Source organism: Rhinoderma darwinii, chromosome 10 (genome assembly GCF_050947455.1).
Source record: "Rhinoderma darwinii isolate aRhiDar2 chromosome 10, aRhiDar2.hap1, whole genome shotgun sequence".
NCBI classification, from domain to species: domain Eukaryota; kingdom Metazoa; phylum Chordata; class Amphibia; order Anura; family Rhinodermatidae; genus Rhinoderma; species Rhinoderma darwinii.
In genome coordinates this window covers 67,549,586-67,570,256 of record NC_134696.1, presented here as the reverse complement: position 1 = coordinate 67,570,256, position 20,671 = coordinate 67,549,586, and the positions used below count along the sequence as shown (strand labels likewise).

General features: G+C 39.2%; 1 protein-coding gene across 1 annotated transcript in view; it reads right to left on the bottom strand.

Annotated features, from left to right (window-relative positions):
- Nucleotides 1-20,671, bottom strand: part of LOC142661479 (netrin-1-like) — a 116,278-nt gene that overhangs the window by 8,606 nt on the left and 87,001 nt on the right. Inside the window, exons 4-6 of the mRNA XM_075838875.1 lie at nt 16,561-16,710; nt 11,435-11,491; nt 5,858-5,938 (exon numbers count right to left, since the gene is read on the bottom strand). Coding sequence (XP_075694990.1) covers nt 5,858-5,938; nt 11,435-11,491; nt 16,561-16,710 — 288 coding nt within the window. The remainder of the gene's footprint in view (nt 1-5,857; nt 5,939-11,434; nt 11,492-16,560; nt 16,711-20,671) is intronic.

Here is a 20,671-nt window from a genome sequence, read left to right as displayed (position 1 = left end):
TCAGAAGCTCATAGGTGTCAGAATGGTATAAACCGCCACAAGTGACCCCATTTTGAAAACGAAACCCCTTAAGGTATTTATTAAGGGGTGTTGTAAGTATTTTGACCCCACAGTTTTTTTCTAAGAATTCATGCAAAGCAGGCGTAAAAAAATATAATTTCAATTTTTTCATAAAAGTATCACTTTGAAGACCGATTTCTTTGTAAAGCAACCATGAGAATGAAGAAACACACCCCAAAATCTATCACCCTGTTCCTCCTGTTTAAAAAAATGCCCTCATTGTGACCCTAATCTGTTGCCTGGACGCACGGCAGGGCCCGAAAGGGAGGGAGCACCCAGAGGCTTTCAGGACTCATATTTTGCTTGAAAATGTTTTAGGCCCCACTGTACATTTGGAGAGGTTTTGAACTACCAGAACTATAGAAACTCCCAATAAACGACCCCATTTAGAAAACTAGACCCCTTAAGGTATTTATATATATATATATTATAACCGAAAAACACAGCATGGATCTAAACAGCCCAACAAAAGTACCCTACGGCTGTCAGCAAGCAAGAAATAAATAGATGTAATATGAGCTAGATCCTAGGGCGTGTACCCACACAAGCATCCAAAGCATAAATATATAACCTAAAAAAGAAGATGCCAGAAGACTAGAAGTATAAGAAATTTGAAAAAATACTTTATTGAAAACAACATGTAGACGTACTGGAATAAAAACGAATCCATAAACCAACAGGTTAAAAGGACATACAAGCCATGCAGCTCATAAGGTAAGTAATATATAAATGTAGATGCATGAAAAAATGCCTGGTAATAGACACTATCGCTGTGACAAATGAACTCCTGCCCAACACAGTTGGAATCAACATAGAGTAAAGAAATACATAATGAAATAAGTGAATTAACAAGTATGTGTGAAAAGGCAGAAAATGCACATTGCTAATAAATGAGCGAATTGCGATAGTAGAACGTACCCATAATGAAACCAGGACTGGATGCACAGCAGTATGTCCACCCCAACGCGCGTTTCGGCGCTAATGCCTTCGTCTGGGGGTAGTGCTGGACAAAGCGCATGCCACTATAAAAAGGGGAAGCCAGCCAATAGTAATAGAGTATCCAAAATGAAGGGTCCCGAGAATGAGAGGTATACATACCTCGCTGTCTAAATACAGGTCGCTGCCTCGAGGTGAAGCAAGATGGCCGCGCCGCCGGAAGCACCGCCGGCGAGGGGCCGGAATCGGAAACGCGTCACCGCGTCAGCCGACACGGTCACGTGAGTCCGAGATCCGACACGTCACCAGCGATGGAACGGAGGCCCGTCACTCGTCCACCAATCGGAGGAGCGGCACAGCGAGGAGGGGGTAACCCTGGATACAGCAAAGGGATGTATTGGCTGGTATGAAAAATATGAAAAGGTATTTAGTGTTTTGGCCGAAATCGTCTGTGCAACCTTACAAGACATATATTTGATATTTTAACATAAATTAATAAACAATTCTGAACAAAGATGTGTGTGTAAGTACATAACATAAGAATAGGTTACAAGAGCACATCAACATTCCACAACACAAAGCAATATACATGTGTGTGCCAAAGTGACATATGAAAATAAAGAATATGTTAGATGTAATGAAAACGAGAAACCGTGTAGGTGACATATATGTGTATGTAAAAGTGACAAACAGCGCCATCGACAGGAAAAGAAACCATCGTGTGGGGCCATATAAATGTGATAATAAAAAATAAAAAGTGAGGAATGATGAACAGTAAAGTTGATAAAAATATATGTGTGTGAATGTATGCAATGGTGATGAGGGGTAAAAAGATAAATGAATGAATGTGAAGCATTAATTGAAATATGAGTGAGAATGAACTGAAGTGAAGTGAGGTGTTGGTGCATGTAAATATATAATCATAGCAAAAATAGATGCAAATAAAATATTGTGAAACATAAGATGTTAATATTTATTGTGTTAAAAAACCTTAAGGTATTTATCTAGGGGTGTAGTGAGTATTTTGACCCCACAGTTTTTTGCTAAATTTAATGCATAGCAGATGAAATAAAAAAGTCAAAAAATCACTATTTATATAAAAGTATCAGTTTGAAGACCAATTTCTTTGTAAAGCAACCATCAGAATGAAGAAACACACCCCAAAATATATCACCCTGTTTCTCCTGTTTTCAAAAATGCCCCCATTGTGACCCTAATGCGTTGCCTGAACACACGGCAGAGCCCAAAACGAAGGGAGCACCCGGAGACTTTCAGGACTCATATTTTGCTTGAAAATGTTTTAGGCCCCACTGTACATTTGGAGAGGTTTTGAGTTGCCAGAACGATAGAAACTTCCCATAAATGACCCCATTTAGAAAACTAGACCCCTTAAGGTATTTATCTAGGGGTATAGTAAGTATTTTGACCCCACAGTTTTTTGCTAAATTGAATACATAGCAGGTGAAAAAAAAAATTATTTCACTTTTTTCATAAAAGTGTCAGTTTGAAGACCGATTTCTTTGTAAAGCGAACATGAAAATGAAGAAACACACCACAAAATCTATCACCCTGTTTCTCCTGTTTTCAAAAATACCCACATTGTGGCCCTAATGCGTTGCCTGGACACACGGCAGGGCCCAAAACGAAGTCTGTGTGTGGGGGCTATATGAGAAGCACTATCTACAGGGGGTGTGACCTATATGTGGAGCAATATCTACAGGGTGGGGCTGTATGTGGGGTCTATATGTGGAGCACTCTCTACAGGGGGCTGTATGTGGGGTATATATGTTGAGCACTATCTACAGGGGATGCGGGCTATATGTGGAGCACTTTCTGCAGGGGTGGGGGCTATGTGTGGAGCACTATCTACAGGGGGTGGGGCTATATGTGGAGCTCTATCTACAGGGGCTATCTACAGGGGCTATATGTGGGGCACTATCTACAGGGGGCTCTATGGGGGGAATATATACACGGGCACTGTGTGTGTGTGTGTGTGTGTGTGTGTGTGTGCATCTGTGGGTGTATGGGACACAGTTTATGGTGCTATTATAATCAGTGACACAGTGTTATTATAATTAGAGGTGCAGTGTATGGTGCTATTATGTTTAGGGGCATAGTGTGAGGCACCATAAGAGTTGCATCTTAGTTTATAGGTGCAGAAATGTTTGAAAAGAGGGAAGCTGAAGACAGTTGAGTGGAAAACTCCTAAAATGGGCTATTGCCGGCAGAAGTCATCATAGAGATCTGAACCGGATGGTGAGCCACTTAATGTAAATGTTTACTTTGCCTCTAATCAGTAATGTAGTCACTGTATGATCTGCAGCGAGATGGGTGGAATGATTTTTTTTTGTGAGGCTACTAGTGATGTAGAACAGCCTGGGGGGTGGGGAATTAAAATGTTTGCCTCAGGCAGCAAAAAAGCTAGAATCGGCTCTCTTGTCAGCAGTTTATATGCTGCTGTGTATGTCATAATACTATATCCTCTCTATTCAATGCTGACACAAGTTATTATGATCTCCATTAGCACATCACAACCACCGGTTATGAAAATATGGCATTTTAGAAAGGCCATCTGGTAATATTTTAGGAATTGGAGGGAACAAATACCATGATGGTTTTATCTAAAGTAGCCAAAATTAAAGGCAAACTACCAAAACACAATAATGTTATAAATAAAAGTACCATTAGTATACAATTGTGATGTATTCGTTTAAGTATGCATACAAAACATTTCCATAAATCTGGACAAAACTATTAAATGCAGGAAAATAAATTAGAACAATTGGGCAAGAGAGGGACTGCACACAGTTACTACAAAAGTATTCTTTTTGGCTGAAGGTACACTTTAACCTGTTTAGGAGTCAATTTTGACATCAAAGGGAACCAGTCATCTACATTATGCTGCCCTCACTGATTTCAGTGGTCTGTCAATTATATGACAATGGGAACCCTTTTATGAGTACTTACATTCATAGCCCAGGCAGCGCCACCAGAGATGAGTCTATGTATTCATTATCAGTGGCTAGCTCTGCCCACTCTCCACTAGCTCTGCCTATAGTAATAGGGAAACAGCTGCCAATCAACAGGAAGTGGGCGGGGCTTCCATTAGCCAATGTCTATGGGGCTGATGGAAACAGCCGAGTGCTACATTTTGCTGTCTATGTCAGCTCCATAGACATTAAATGTGCTCTACCGCCACTCCATTCCAAATTCTTCTCACTGTGATTGTGCAGTGAGAAGGAACGGGGTCGGGACCTCAGTTCTAGTGATCGGTGGGGTTCCAAATATTGGGGCTCCCTGCGATCATACATTTATCACCTATCCTGTGGGTAGGTGATAAATGTGCTTAGTGGCAAAACCCCTTTAACCCCTTAACGACCGCCCACCTTCCTTTGACGGCAGGCGGTGCATGTCTTTAGTCTACAGCGAAGTTTTTTGACGTCGCTATAGAAGAGGCTGTGAGTGCCCATCCTCTAAGCAGGAGCTGGAACTTACAGCTCCTGATCTTAGAGCAGCCTGCTGAATACAGCTGGGGTCGGAAAACATTCAGGCCCCAGCTGTTTAACCCTTTGATTGCCGCAGTCCGTGACCGCAGCAAGATCAAAGGGAACTCTCCGCTTTGATCTCGTCATTGGAAACCCCTTGATGTGAACAAAGATTGGGGAATCCCTCTGCAGTCAGCCCTGGGGACCTACAAATGACCCCAGGGCTGTCTGTTCAGTTTGCCTGCTGTTAGGGCATACTATGTGCTGCCCTAACAGTAGCCTGTGTCATAGTAACAGTGTATGTGCAAGAGTATGCTAATACATTATAAGTAAAAATAAAGTTGTAAATAAAGTTATCCCTTAATGGGATTTTAAAAAAAGTAACAAAAAAAATAAATAAATAAATAAAAATAAAAGTCCAAATATACATTTTATTGCCCCTACACTAAATAAAAACAAAACACCTACACATATTAGGTATTTAAACAACCATAATAACCTGAAGAATTAATCTAATGGGTATTTAGCATGAAACGTGAACGGGATAAAAAATTAACAAGAAATACTATGCCAAGAATCGCTTTTTCTTATATTCACGCCGTAAAAATTATTTTTTTCTACCTCCAAACTATGAGAAAAAAGAATACATCTTCTCCCGCATAAAACAAGGCCTCATACGGCCACGACAATGAAAAATTAAAAAAGTTATGGATGCTGAAATTCAGAGATGTAAAAACGGAAAAATTTAGCTGGTCATTAGGACCTTTTCAGGTCTGTCATTAAGGGGTTAAATAGAATGTGTTACCTAGTTTTTTGTTTTTCTTTTACTAACTAAAACCAGGTAGAGAAGCATATTTTTTAATCTGTTTTTTTTTGTAGAGGTTTTTATTTCTATTTTCTGTATATTATTATGGGGGCGGCCATATTGACTCAGCTGCTGTCGAAAACATTTCGATATATGCATAACGGCAGCCACATGGAACATAGGAAACATTAGTCTGGAGCTAAACCATAGACTATAATACAGTTTTCTTGGCATGCTCGGTGACCTATGAGGCACTGTGTTGATTGTGAGCTCTAAATGATTTTAAGATTATTATTTTTTTAATACAGATAATGACATAAAAAATCAACAAAATTTCTTAAAAAATTTGATTAACAAAGAAACTTGATTTAAACAATAAGTAATTTTACTGATGGCACATTCCCTTTAAGCTAAAGTTACACACACATAACTTGTAGTTACAAGTATAGTCAAGAAGCATATGTTTATATTTTCAACAAAACATACAATTTCAGAGTTATGTGTAATACGTTAATCAAAACATCATAATTCACATTGTTGATATATATTAGAAGTGTAATATTTTACATACCATAGTCCTTTTTGCAGTACTTGCGAAGGTTCATGTGCACACGACTGTGGGATGGCTTACAATATGATTGACACTCAGTACCTTTGGAAAAAAAGATTTAAAAACAAATTTTAATTAAAATAGTGTCATGTCATAATTAGAAATTACCATATGTATTTGTGTGCTCTTTTAACCCCTTCCCGACATTTGCCGTACATGTACGTCATGGAAAGTACTGACTTCCCGCATCTTGCCGTACATGTACGTCAAACGTTTGGCACCGGCTCAGAAGCTGAGCCGGTCCCATCATCACCGGATCTCAGCTGTATCTTACAGCTGACATCCGACTGTAACGGCGGGGACCGAAATTAGCTTCGATCCCCGCCATTAACCCCTTAAGTGCAGCGCTCAAACGCGATCGCTGCACTTAAGGTGTTTGCAGCTCATCGGAACCCCAGTAATGAAATTGCCGGGGTTCCGGTGGCTGCAATGGCAACCGGAGGCCTAATACTGGCCTCCCGGTCTGCCTAGCACCGAAGCCGGTCAAGATCCGCCCGGCGGCGGAGCCTGATCGGCTTCCGTAGCTGCCGGCAAGATGGCGCCGGGTCAGGAGCTGATCCGGCGTCATCAGCGGTGGAAGTCAGCTGTACTGTACAGCTGACATCCACCTGTAACGGCAGGAACCGGAGCTAGCTCCGATCCCTGCCATTAACCCCTTCGATGCAGCAATCGAAAGCGATTGCTGCATCGTAGCGGTTACAAGCAGATCGCCAGCCCTGACAGGCAATCGGGACTGGCGACTGCTGTTATGGCAACAGGAGACACAATGGTCTCCTGCTCTGCCATTACGGAAGCCGATTTAGGCCCCGCCGGGAGGCGAAGCCTAAACGGCTTGCTGTCAGTGAATGACTGACAGATCTAATACATTGCACTACATAGGTAGTGCAATGTATTAGAAAAAAAAAAATCTGACCGTTGGACCTTCAAGTCCCCTAGTGGGACTTGAGAAAAAGTGTAAAAAAAGTATAAAAAAGTGTAAAAAAAAGTGCAAAAAATAAAAGTTTGAAAACAATAAAAGTTTCAAGTAATCAAATAACACACAATCCCCCTTTTACTCTTATCAAGTCCTTTATTATTGAAAAATAATAATAAACCATATGTATTTGGTATCGCCACGACCGTAACGACCGGAGGTATCAAAATATTATATTATTTATTGCACGCGGTGAACAGCGTAAAAAAAACCCGTAAAAAACGTTACCAGAGTTTCTGTTTTTTAGTCACTTTGCCCTACAAATATTACAATAAAAAGTGATCAAAAAGTCGCACGTATCCAAAAATGGTACCTATAAAAACTATAGCTCGTCCCGCAACAAACCAGCCCTCATACCGCTACGTCTATGAAAAATAAAATTAGTTATGGCTCCAATAAGTCAGGAAATAAAAAAATATGCAGTTGTGCCCGAGGAGAACATTTCTTCTGTTTCAAGAGGCGATTTATCAAGGACCTAAAATTAGGGAACCAGGAAGGGAGGGCCCAATCATATCCGATGGAAGCGACGGTGCCCGTATTATACCAGGATAATACTTTCCCAGCAAAATTCCCCAAACTACAAAGGCGCGGAGTGTGGACCAAAAGGGGGATAAGAAATGACACCATTTATCAGTGCGACACCGGCCTGTGCAGAAAGGATTGCTTCACAGCGTAACACACATCTATGGATTATTTTTATTTTTTTATACCACCTGACTATGCCCCTTATATACTCCGCCCCGCTTACATGTACCCCCACATTATAAAACACCAGCAATACTCAAACAAATATAGTACCAAGCAAAATCCGCTCTCCAAAAGCCAAATGGTGCTCCCTCGGCCCTGAACCCTACAGCGTGCCCAAACAGCAGTTTCCTTCAACATATATGGCACCGTCATACCCGTGAGAACCCTTTTAACAATTTTTGTGGTGTGTGTCTCCAGCGTCATAAGCTGGGCATGACATATTTGCCACTGAATGGCATATCTAGGGAAAAATATAAATTTTTAATTTGCACCATCCGCAGCGCATTCATTTATGGAAAAGACCTGTGGGGTGAAAATGCTCACTACACCCCTTAATAAATGCCTTGAGGGGTGCAGTTCCATAGTGGGGGTCACTTATCAGGGGTTTATTTTTATTATTTCACATCTGAGCCTCTGCAGTTGTGAACCAATACTTTGTAAATCGCCAAATTAGGCCTCCACTCCGCATGGTACTCTTCACTTCTGAGCCCTGTCATATGTCCAGACAAAAGATTAGGGCCACATGTAGGGTGTTTCTAAAACCGGGAAACACCGCATAATAATTAGAGAGCTGTCTTGTTATGGTGGCACAAGCCGGGCACCACATATTGGCATATCTATGGAAAAAAATCCCATTTTCACTCTGCAACATTGAGCGCACACTAATTTCTACAAAACACCTGCAGGGTTAAAATGCTTACTACACCCCTTGGTAAATGCATTGAGGGGTGTAGTTTACAAAATGGGGTCACTTCTGGGGGGTTTCCACTGTTTTGGGCCCACAGGTGCCCAGAAACCAATCCAGCAACATCTGCACTCCAAATGGCGGTCCTTCCCTTCTGAGCCCTGCCGTTTGCCCAAACAGCAGTTTATGACCACATATGGGGTATTGCCGTACTCGGGAGAAATAGCTTTACAAATGTTGGGTTCTTTTTTTCCTTTATTTGTTGAGAAAATGAAAAAATTTGCGCTAAAGCTACGTCTTATTGAAGAAAAAGGACTGTTTTTATTTTCACTGCCTAATTCTAATAAATTCTATGAAACATCTGTGGGGTCAAAATGCTCACTACACCCCTAGATGCATTCTTCAAGAGGTGTAGTTTCCTAAATGGAGTCCCTTTTTGGGCGTTTTCATTGTTTTGTCCCCTCAGGGGCTTTGCAAATGTGACCTGGCCTCCGCAAATCATTCCTGCTAAATGTGATCTCAAAAAGTCAAATAGTGCTCTTTCCCTTCTAAGCCCTGCCGTGTGTCCAAACAGCCGTTTATTACCACATGTGGGGTATTGTTTTACTCGGGAGAAATTGCTTTACAAATTTTGTGGTGCTTTTTCTCCTTTAGTCCTTCTGGAAATGAGAAAAAATTAGCTAAACCTACATTTTCTTTGAAAAAATGTAGATTATTATTTTCAGGGCCTACTTCCAATAATTTCTGCAAAAAAACTGTGGTGTCAAATCGCTCACTATACCCCTAGATAATTTCCTCAATGGGTGTTGTTTCCAAAATGGGGTCACTTGTGGGGGGTTTCCACTGTTTTGTCCCCTCAGGGGCTTTGTAAATGTAACATGGCCTCCGCAAACCATTCCTGCTAAATTTGAGTTCCAAAAGCCAAATGGCGCTCTTTCCCTTCTCAGCCTCGCCGTGTGTCCAAACAGCCGTTTATTACCACATGTGGGGTACTGTTTTACTCGGGAGAAATTTCTTTACAAATTTTATGGTGATTTTTCTCCTTTAGTCCTTGTGGAAATGAAAAAAAATTAGCTAAACCTACATTTTATTTGAAAAAATGTAGATTTTCATTTTCACAGCCTACTTGCAAAAATTTCTGCAAAAAACCTGTGGGGTCAAAATGCTCACTATACCCCTAGATAATTTCCTCAAGGGGTATAGTTTCCAAAATGGGGTCACTTGTTTGGGGTTTTCACTGTTTTGTCCCCTCAGGGGCTTTGTAAATGTGACATGGCCTCCGCAAACCATTCCTGCTAAATGTGAACTCCAAAAGCCAAATGGCGCTCTTTCCCTTCTCAGCCACGCCGTGTCTCCAAACAACCGTTTATTACCACATGTGAGGTATTGTTTTACTCGGGAGAAATTGCTTTACAAATTTTGCGGTGCTTTTTCTCCTTTAGTCCTTGTGGAAATGAGAAAAAAAATCGCTAAACCTACATTTTCTTTGAAGAAATGTTGATTTTAATTTTCACGGCCTACTTCCAATAATTTCTGTAAAAAACCTGTGCGGTGAAAATGCTCACTACACCCCTAGATAATTTCCTTGAGGTGTCTAGTTTCCCAGATGGGGTCACTTTTGGGGGATTTTGACTGTTTTGGCACCGCAAGAGCCCTTCAAACCTGACATGGTGCCTAAAATATATTCTAACAAAAATAAGGCCCCAAAATCCACTAGGTGCTCCTTTGCTTCTGAGGCCGGTGTTTCAGTCCAGTAGCACGCTACGGCCACATGTGGGATATTTCCTAAAACTGCAAAAACTGGGCAACAAATATTGAGTTGCATTTCTCTGGTAAAACCTTCTGTGTTATAAAAAAAATTGTATTAAAAATGTATTTCTGCAGAAAAATATGAAATTTGTAAATTTCACCTCTACTTTGCTTTAATTCCTGTGAAATGTTTAAAGGGTTAAGACATTTTCTAAATGCTGTTTTGAATACTTTGAGGGGTGAAGTTTTTAAAATGGGGTGACTTTTTTGGGGTTTCTAATATATAAGGCCCTCAAAACCACTTCACAACTGAACTGGCCCCTGTAAAAATAGCCTTTTGAAATTTTCTTGAAAATGTGAGAAATTGCTGCTAATGTTCTAAGCCTTGTGAGGTCATAGAAAAATAAAAGGATGTTCAAAAAACGATGCCAATCTAAAGTAGACATATGGGGGATGTTAATTAGCAACAATTTTGTGTATTATAACTGCCTGTCTTACAAGCAGATACATTTAAATTGAGAAAAATGCTAATTTTTGCAATTTTTCGCTAAATTTTGGTGTTTTTCACAATTAAATACTGAACATATCGAGCAAATTTTGCCAGTAACATAAAGTCCAATGTGTCACGAGAAAACAATCTCAGAATCGCTTGGATAGGTGAAAGCATTCCGGAGTTATTACCACATAAAGTGACACATATCAGATTTGAAAAATGAGGCTCTGTCAGGAAGGTCAAAAGTGGCTAAAGAGGGAAGGGGTTAATCATAAATATATTCACCACTGCTCGAATGTTCATGGTTAACTGTTATCAGTATTTCTTTACTATATTTACAGATGTGTTCTCCCTTACAAATGAAGGAAACAACTGGCACCCAGGCAAAGGATCAAATGTACAAAGCTTTATTCCAACATTTGTGGTACAGTGAGTGTTAAAATACAAACGTTAATGCGTTTTGAACAGACAAACTGTCCTTAATCATATCCTCCCTTATCTTTCCTCCTTTCTCCACATATCCTGAGATGTGTGGTGCGAGATTAGTATCTTTGAAAAAAAACCACATGATTTTGCGATACTCTGTCACGAGATGTCTATGCTATATGTGTCTATTTGTTGCCATCTAGTGGTTGTGTTTTCAATTGCAGCCTGTCAAGTACTTAGCATGTCGCAATATTGTATTGACTTTGTTTTATGATAATTTGGAGTCCTCAACCAAATCCAAGCAAAAGTATAGGTAGACACATCTGTATTTCAGGTGCTCAGTTATCTTGTCTAAATGTAAGACATGTTCACCCAGCTGCTGATCAGCACTTCCTGGCTCTTATTTTAACTAATTAAGGTTTTATGAATCTCATACCAACATTTGGTTTAGTTATATTAAAATACCTGCTTTCCATTCTAGAGGATAGGCTGCTGTTGTAGTCATCTCTTCTTGAACCTCTCCTAAAAATAATAAACAAAAATGGTATTGTAGATAACACAAATTTACTGTAACTTTAAATATTTAATTCAAATGGCAGTGAAATTACACTACTGTGCTTTGATTATTTGATTTATTTATGTATGTTTTTTTAGTGGAAGGGCTCTCTGCCTATGTCACAGATAGTACCCGGACACAATTTAACAATATGAGGCCTGATTCACACGAACGCTGCGCATCTCGGACGTGAAAAACTGCAGTTTTTCACGTCGGAGGTGCATCCGTGCTCAGCTTTGCGGGACGCGATGTCACGCATCCCCCATAGTTGAGTTTATGGAGGGAATGCGTGATGTGTGAAAAGATAGGACATGTCCTATTTTCCCACGGACCCTTCACATGGTCCGTAGAAACAACGGCTGTGTGAACGGCCACATTGAATTACATAGGTCCGTAGGATGGCTACTGTTTCAACGTCCGTCCCACAGACGTTTAACACGTTCGTGTGAATCAGGCCTAAGAAAAGGTTTTTCATTACGTTTGGTTGGACCATTTAAAATGTCTGCACCAGATGCATGCAACTGATTGCATATATCTGCATTTATGTAAAAAAACAGTTATCCCTTATCCAGTACCTGTTTCATTGATGTACAGATGTGTCCTTGCTTACCTTTCCTTCTGGTTTGAGTTATGCCAAGATGAGTGGCGCTAGATGACCAGATATAGAAAAAAAAAGAATACTTTTGGCTTACTCTGTCGGAGGCTGCGAGTAACGCAAAGTTTTTTTTTAATAAAAGCTAGTTATCGTGCACAACTCATCTTGGTATAACTGGAACGAGGAGGAAAGGTAAGGAAGGACATATTTTGTATAATGCTACTTCCAAATGTATTTTTAAGCTGGAAGTCAGAAATAGTATATAACCCTCTAAACTCTTGTTATGGCTGTACAAAAGGACCTCTTAGCATCCACTAGTTTAACCCTTTATGAGTATCTTACAGATTACCTTGTTAAAAGTGTCTCTGTCTCATGAGGTATCCTGTGTCCTAAGTAAGTGGGCATCATCCATTAGAAAAAGGCATGTGTTTTGGAGACCAAGTGAACCATCTTTGTCTCTGCAGAGCTACATGTAGGCAAAGGGTTTGCTAGTGAGACCAGGAAGACAGGTAACAGAGGAGGCCTGCATAGGAGGGTTGATTATGTGTCATCTTGATGGAGACTGTATTCAGTGTGAGTGCAGCTTCTAGAGGTGCCACAGATGGGCTCAGGGAAAAGGCAAGCAGAAGGGTTGCAGTGTTGGAACGCAGAGAAAAGAAAAAGGAGGGTTGTTTAGTTACCAAGAGTAGACAGCAATGTGAGTGGCCATAGAAATCCTAATCCGAGGTTTGAATAGTTTCAGGACCGGGTGCATTGTGCGTTTAAACTGCTGCACTTTATAACTTATAGTTACTGGCTCTAGTGTTTTAACTGTGTTAAAATGTAACCTTTTTTTAATTGCCAAAATAAGATGCAACATTTCGTGAGGAAATGAAAGTATGTAGAGTCCATCCTCATGTTCAGAACTAATCAAACAAGATGTTTTTTATAGGTAGGCAATTGATAAAGCTATCTGGATACACAGTGTCGATAATGTATTTAGTGAAGGATGAGATATTGCGAGTTGCTGAGTGTCCCTAATCTAATCTCTCCCTTAAGAGCGACATACTAATTAGGGGTGCCACCCTGAAAAAATCACCCCAATCATAGCCAATGCCCCTAACTACATTCGGATTGTAAATACAACACAATAAATCAGTGAAAGTTAAAATATTTATACTATAATATTGATTGCCCATCGCTCAATCACAGAAAGGAAACGCAAAGAGGAAATATAAATGAAGTCATGAAGACGAAATGCATTCGGTGCAGGTGATTGGTCAGTAGACGACCATTTGATATGCTTGTCTCCATGCTACGCTTATAAAGCAGCTGGGTTTACATGGGCATAACGAGCGCCGATCACTGATAATTACAGATTTATCGGCGCTCATTTATATGACTTTTACAGGGGATAATGTAAACTGTATGCGGGTGAATGATTGTTAATACGATTATTTGGTACCCATACAATTTACATAATGTCAGCACATTCCCTGTTTAAAGGGGAGATGTACTGCCAACAACAATGATTTTCAGGGCAGAACAAAAGATTCAATCAGCCGATGAACAAGAGTTTGCTCATTTGTCGGCTGATCACTGACCTGTTTAAACAGGGCAATAATTGGGAACTAGCATTCGTATAAACAGTTGTTCGCCCTATCATTGGCCCATGTAAATAGGCCTTGAGTACTCAATATGCAGTGTTTTAAATGTTTTAAATAAACAGTGTTACCCTATGGGAAGCGTGTTTGTTGCAGCCGAAAACGGGGAAATAACTGGAGGAGATTGAAAACACTACCCGACGAGGCAACATTGTGAATTTGGGACTGACACATCCACAATGAAAGATGAAGGTGTTGTGGGAGAGAGAAAAACAAGCAAATAAGCCTGATGACTAGGTGTTTTCCCCAGATATATCACCTGGAGTGCACAGCGAACTATATGACTGTATGAGGCCTAGCAGGCTGAGTATTTATCTATTTATTTTAATGCTTGTGGCTTTGACCATTTTCTTTTCTATTTTAGAGGGCCTTCTGCCTTTATAAGCTTTTGTGAATTTTGGCCTATAAAATGTGGCGATATTTCTCTGTGGGGTCCATTATTAGAGGTATTTTTTTTCCCTCTGTTTATTTTTTGTCAGCTTTCCCCAACTCGTTGTGCTAATTGCTTAGTTCTTTAAGGAAGCTTGATCTAATCAAGCTTGTGCGTTATATATGAGAAGTGGGAACTGACAGGATTCTGGCTAATGGGAAGGTGGGCATATAACACTATCCGCCCACTGGGGTGGCGGTTGTTGCTATGAGGATCTCTAAAGTGTGTCCCTAGCTAGGGTGAAGAGGGCAATAGTTCCTTTTGATTATATTTCACTCAGCAAACTTGGCAGTTGTGGCGATCCACTCGTCACCTCACTATTTCCATATCTGCTTGAAAAAAGCCCCATTGTGAGTGATGAAACATAGCTGCATGGGAGAACAAAACACAATTTTTTCATCTTTGTACCTCAAAGTGCTGTCCCAAATTTTTAATTAATTGATAAAAGTTGAGCCCACAATCATGGTTTTATGTAAATCATGGTTTTATGTAGACGTTCACCCATCTTGGATTTTAACTCAGTGCTGTTGGTCTGAACTTCTATGTTTATTCCATGTCAGGCACAGTGGTCAATTTGCCACATTAGTATTCACATATCAGATGCGGCTGTCTGTTTGCTCCATATTAATGTCTAAAAATTGCATTTTAGAATAAGCGTACACTATATTCTATGCTGTTATATAACAGTGCTAGCACATGTAACCAACCTTCCTAGTTACATTCAAGTGTAGCAATCCTTAGCTGAAAGATACCCTTCTAATTGATAATATCAAGGTATGATAATAAAGCTACGTTTACAACGGTTACTTGTTTTTATAGTCCAGTGATAGTCATCATAGAATATTGGGCACGGTGATGGCTAATATCGGGATATGAAATCAGGTACCCATATTAATGTGTTATAACAATGGTGATGTTCTATGAGGATACCGGCGGTTGTATAGGACCACTCTATAAGAGTGCTAGTAAATTATTATCTGATGGGTGATATGTCCCGTGTACATATTAGAGTTGTTACAGTAGAGGCGGTACAAACAAGTGATGAACAGCATCCCCCAAAAATGTAAAGAGGGACATAATCATAATCTTTACAGATTGCATTTATATTAAGCAGAATAAATTTTTTTTAAGTCAATGGATACACTTTGAATAGTTGGTGTTTCTTGTGAAATGTTACTCCTATCCTTCAAGGGTCCTGGTTTTAACTGAATAGAAATGTTGTTGCAGTACCTACTAAAGTGTTTGAAGTAAAGAAGTTCTACAAAGATGGGACAGAGTGATCCACTGGTGCGTAACTTTTTTAGATGTCTTATATTGAAGTCTAAGAATGTTTGAACTAGATGGATATGTGAAACTAAGTAAAATTTATTATTGCTAGGCTGCTTTAAAAGCAAAGACTGGCTACTGAGCTGAAACAACTGTCTCTACACAAATAGAGCATGTGTCCGTCTCTCAGTATTATATTAATCATTTTTTGGTAAATGTGGTCTAGAAGACGTTAGAAAATGTAACAAGACAAGTGATATGGGTATTGTATAACTTCAATTCATGCAGTAATAATTTTATGCCTTTAAAATCATCATACAGGGCTGTACCAGTAGGTGCTAAGATCTCTTACTATTCTTCTCCCTTGACCATATTTTTAGGGGTAAGCATGTATCAGCAAAGGACATTGGGGAAAAGGAATATTTTGGGCGGATGTCTGTGAACTATTAACTAATGTACTCGGCTTTTAAATTCCACTATGGCAGTCACCGAGTTTCACAATGCTTCCTGTTGTCATTGCAGAGTGCGGATGTATCATTTAGCTCCACATCACTGCGCCAACCAATGACTGAATGCAGTGATGATGTTACTAGGGTTGATATAACACTGCGACCAGCAAATAGCTTCTGCGGTCACGTGGCACTAGAGCACCCCTGACTGGTAGCATGGGAAAGGCAGCAAATGTAAAAGATAAACACTGTATTTTTTAAATGTTTTGAGTTAATTAAAAAATATTTGTAGGGGTCAGAAAACACCTATACCTGAGTCTGTTAGTTTCTTCTTACTGTCTCCATGGCAACAGATCATAAGTAATAATTTGCATTCTGTTGCCAAGGAGATGGTGACAAACAAGAGACAGAATTTTAAATGTCTAGTGAAAAATCTCATTAGGAGTAAAAGTATGCTTTAGCCCTTTATGGAAAAGTGTTTAAAGTTAAAATGTTAAAAAAGTTAAAATGTTTAAAGTGCTTCTGCATCATGACAATGGTGTTTAAGAAGAAAATGTCTGCAGGGAAAATACAGTGGATCCAATGTTTACAGTATATCCTTGCAGCTTGACCTACGCAACTAACAATTGTATCATTTTATCATATTACTTACGGACACAAGGCATATGTGCAGAACGACTTTGCTGATATCCCTGAGCACAACGATTGCAAGTTAAACCAGTAACTCCAGTTTTGCATTGACATTGGCCTGTTGTTTGATTGCACATGGTGTTGATTGCTCCTATGGGGTGACACTGGCAAGCTGAAAATGAAATTATTTTATTGCTAACAAATTATAATCTGATCTCTACTACAATATAGTTACATAGTTACATAGTTACATAGTTGATTAGGTTGAAAAAAGACACAGGTCCATCAAGTCCAACCTATAATCCTACCGTGCTAATCCAGAGGAAGGCAAAACCCCCATGAGGTTGATTCCTATTGCCTCATTTGGGGAAAGATTCCTTCCCGACTCCAAATATGGAAATCAGAATAAATCCCTGGATCAACATCCCATCTCCAGAATCTAGTACTTATATTATTTAAGAAAGGCATCAAGGCCCTTCTTGAACTTGTTCAAAGAGTTAACCATCACAACATTTTATGGAGGAGATCTTCATAATTTCACTGCTCTCAAAGTAAAGAATCTTCGCCTGTGAAGAAGGTGAAACCTTTACTCGTCGAAACGTAGAGAATGCCCCCTTGTCCTTGTTGCAGGCTTATGTGTAAAAAGATCATTAGAAAGATCTCTGTACTGTCCAATTATTTATTTGTACATTGTAATTATATCGCCCTTAAGTCGTCTTTTTGCTAAGCTGAATAACCTTTTTTGGTACCGCATTCCCTTAATTACCTTGGTCGCCCTTCTTTGCACCTGTTCTAGTTCAGCCATATCCTTCTTATACAGAGATGCCCAAAATTGTACACAGTATTCTATGTGTGGTCTGACTAGTAAATTGTATAGTGGCAAAACTATGTTCTTGTCACAAGTATCTATGCCTCTTTTGATGCATCCCTTGATTTTATATGCCTTGGCAGCAGCTGCCTGGCACTGGTTGCTAAAGGTAATTGTACTATCCACCAATATCCCCAAATCTTTTTCAGTAGCGGTTTTACCTAGTGTTTTACCATTTAAACAACAATTGTAAAATTTGTTTCCTCGGCCCAAGTGCATAACCTTACATTTATCCACATTAAACTTCATTTGCCATCTCTGCCCAAACGTCCTGCTTCCATAAATTCCTCTGTAGTGTTACATTATCCTCTTCCTTATGCTCTGTACACCCTCTACGAGGTCATTAATAAATATTTTAAAAAGAAGATGTGATTGATAATAAAAAAAAAAACAATAAACCAAAAAATACTCTAAATTATTCCTGGCCAGGTAGTTTTTAAATTGTATTCTATCACTGTACATGAATTCTGTGGGAATTTGTCTGCATTACTTTCTTCTCTTCTACGAATTAAACTATTTTTATATTACAATATTTATAGATATTTATTCTTTATATATCAATATCTGAATTTCTCTTACCCAGATAAGTGCTTGTTTTGTCCTGGATAGTTTTTGGGTTTATTGTTTTTTGGTTTAATTTCTAGGACGGCACCGTGTGGCCCTTCAACCACACTATTCTGGGATTTTGGATATCCTCTTCTATTTTCTGTTATATGTGATTGATAATAGCTGGAACCTGCATATCAGAGACACACAGGACCTGCTGTCACCGAAGCCGTCAGTCCTGCTGACCTGTCGGATTCATGTTCCAGCACAGAATACAGCTTCTAAGTATCCAGGATACATAGAAGCTGTATCTGAAAAAGTAAAAATAATTTTTAATAAAAACAAATCACAAAGTTGCACAAAACACTCTAATACACACATACAAAAAAGTATTCAAAGGTGTAGATATCCTTTAAAACATCAGTAATAAGGGTGTGTCTATCACAGCACTTAATTCCTGCTGAGTGTATACCATCCAGACCCAGTGATTTATCTATTTTAGTGTTTTTACGGTGGTGCTGCACTTCTTGCTGGGTTAAGCAGGTGACATTTAATGGAGAATTTACTTTATCCCTAATCATGTCATCTGACATTGGATATTTCCATGTAAATACAGTAGAGAAAAAGGCTTTTAATAGATTGGACTTTTTCCTCATCCTTCTCCACTATTATACACAGATTATTATTGAGAGGGCCAATACTTTCAGTTTTCAGTTTCTTATTATTTATGTATTTGAAAAATATTTTTGGGTTATTTCTATTTTTATTGCAACAAGTCTCCCTGTTTCAATTTTTGCGGTTATTATTTGTCTTTTACACAACTTTTTCTTCTTTATAATTATTTAATGCCTCATCTTCTTGCTTTACTAGTTTGAACTCTTTCTTTTATCATTTATTGCTCCCTTACTGTTTTATTTAACCACATCCGTTTCAACCTGTTTCTAGCTTCTTCCATTATACTTGGAGACTTATAACAAACCCCTATCAGTATTTTGGTTGAGGAGAAAAAAAGGAGAGCAACTCCAAGGAGAGGCGGTCCTGTGTCCGTGGTGTATATCCAGATACTTCAAGTAGGTGAAGACAACTCAGTTGAGATAAAAATACAATGTCTATTCTTTTTCGTAAAACCCCTAGGCATAGGGGATAAAAAGATAAAAATGAGAATACAGTGCAACGCGCTTCGACCCTGAACTAGGGTCTTCATCAGGCATAAAGAAACTTCTCAGAGCGAGCTTTATATATGTTAATCCGTGCATAATGACGTGAGGGTCAAACAGTAAAGGTCAACGTTCAAAAGAGGAGGTGTTTTAGCTTTCTTCATACACTGACTGCAAATTACAACTTTGTGTTTCAAAAAATGAAACTGACATGAAATATATTAACTTCTTTTATTCTTTTTGGTGGTTAGTGAGGTTTACTTGAAGTTTGTGTGTTGATTGTTGGGATTCATAATAATAAACTAGCTTTGTCAGCACCTTGGTTGTTCTGTCTCACGTAGGATATCTATTCGCAAACAAACAGGCTAGGTTTCCTTCTTGTTAAATCCTCCTAGTTATTAAGCAGTATTCTATATACTTGGAACCTATGGGTCAAACCCTGAGGTGGCCAACTTAAACTAGAAGGTCTCTCCTTCTTTTGCTGTAAAGTAGCGCTTCAGCCAGCAAGCATCCCTTGCCCCTTGATCCTGAAGGCAGATATGTCCATAATACATGAGATTTCTCTGTAGTGGCCAAAACACTTACCATTCTCCTCTTTGACACTAAATTACATTCGACTCATCAAGCATCATATAACCTTTCATCTTTTATGTCTGGACACGGGGATTAAGTATGCAAACTACTCCCGGCTCCTGCATCTGGAGCACTTCACTGCATAATGAACATAACGTTTCAAAGTTTAACACATACACTTCAAGTAAACCCCACTAACCACCATACTAACCACCTATTATACTTTTGTCTTTTTTTTGACACAAAAGTATTTAAAATTGCACACCATAAAGATTAAAACAAGTAAATATATTGATGTCAGTTTCATTTTTTGAGACACAAAGTTGTACTTTGCAGTCCGTGTATGAAGAAAGCTAAAACACCTCCTCCTTTGAACGTTAACCTTTACAGTTTGACCCCCACGTCATTAAGCACGGACTAACATGTATAAAGCTCGCTCTGTGAAGTTTCTTTATGCCTGATGAAGACCCTAGTTCAGTCACACTGTATTTTCATTTTTATCTTTTTATCCCCTATGCCTATGGTTTTTTTACGACAAAGAATAAACATCGTATTTTTATCTCACCTGAGTTGTCTTCACCTACTTGAAGCATCCGGATATAAACCACGGACAAAGGAGCGCCTCTCCTAGGAATTGTTCTCTCTTTTTTCTCCTCAACCAGATTCATCATTGGCTGAAGTTGTTTCTATACGCACACCCGATGTTCCACTCCTGAGGCTTTGCATGCTGTGGACTCCATTCCACTCTGCAGTGATATGCTGCTATACGTCTTACAATTGAGTTTTGCCAACCATCTTGCACAACCCCAGTAGGTGAGTGTATCAATACCTTCTTTTTCACTCTATAGTACCTACGTTATTTACCTTAGAGGAGAACCGTTTTTTGTTCTTTTTCTCTCTACCCTATCAGTAGTTTATTATTCTTTCTCCGGCCCCTGATTTCCACCCGTAGGGACTCCACATGTTCATTTCTCTCATAGATATGATCA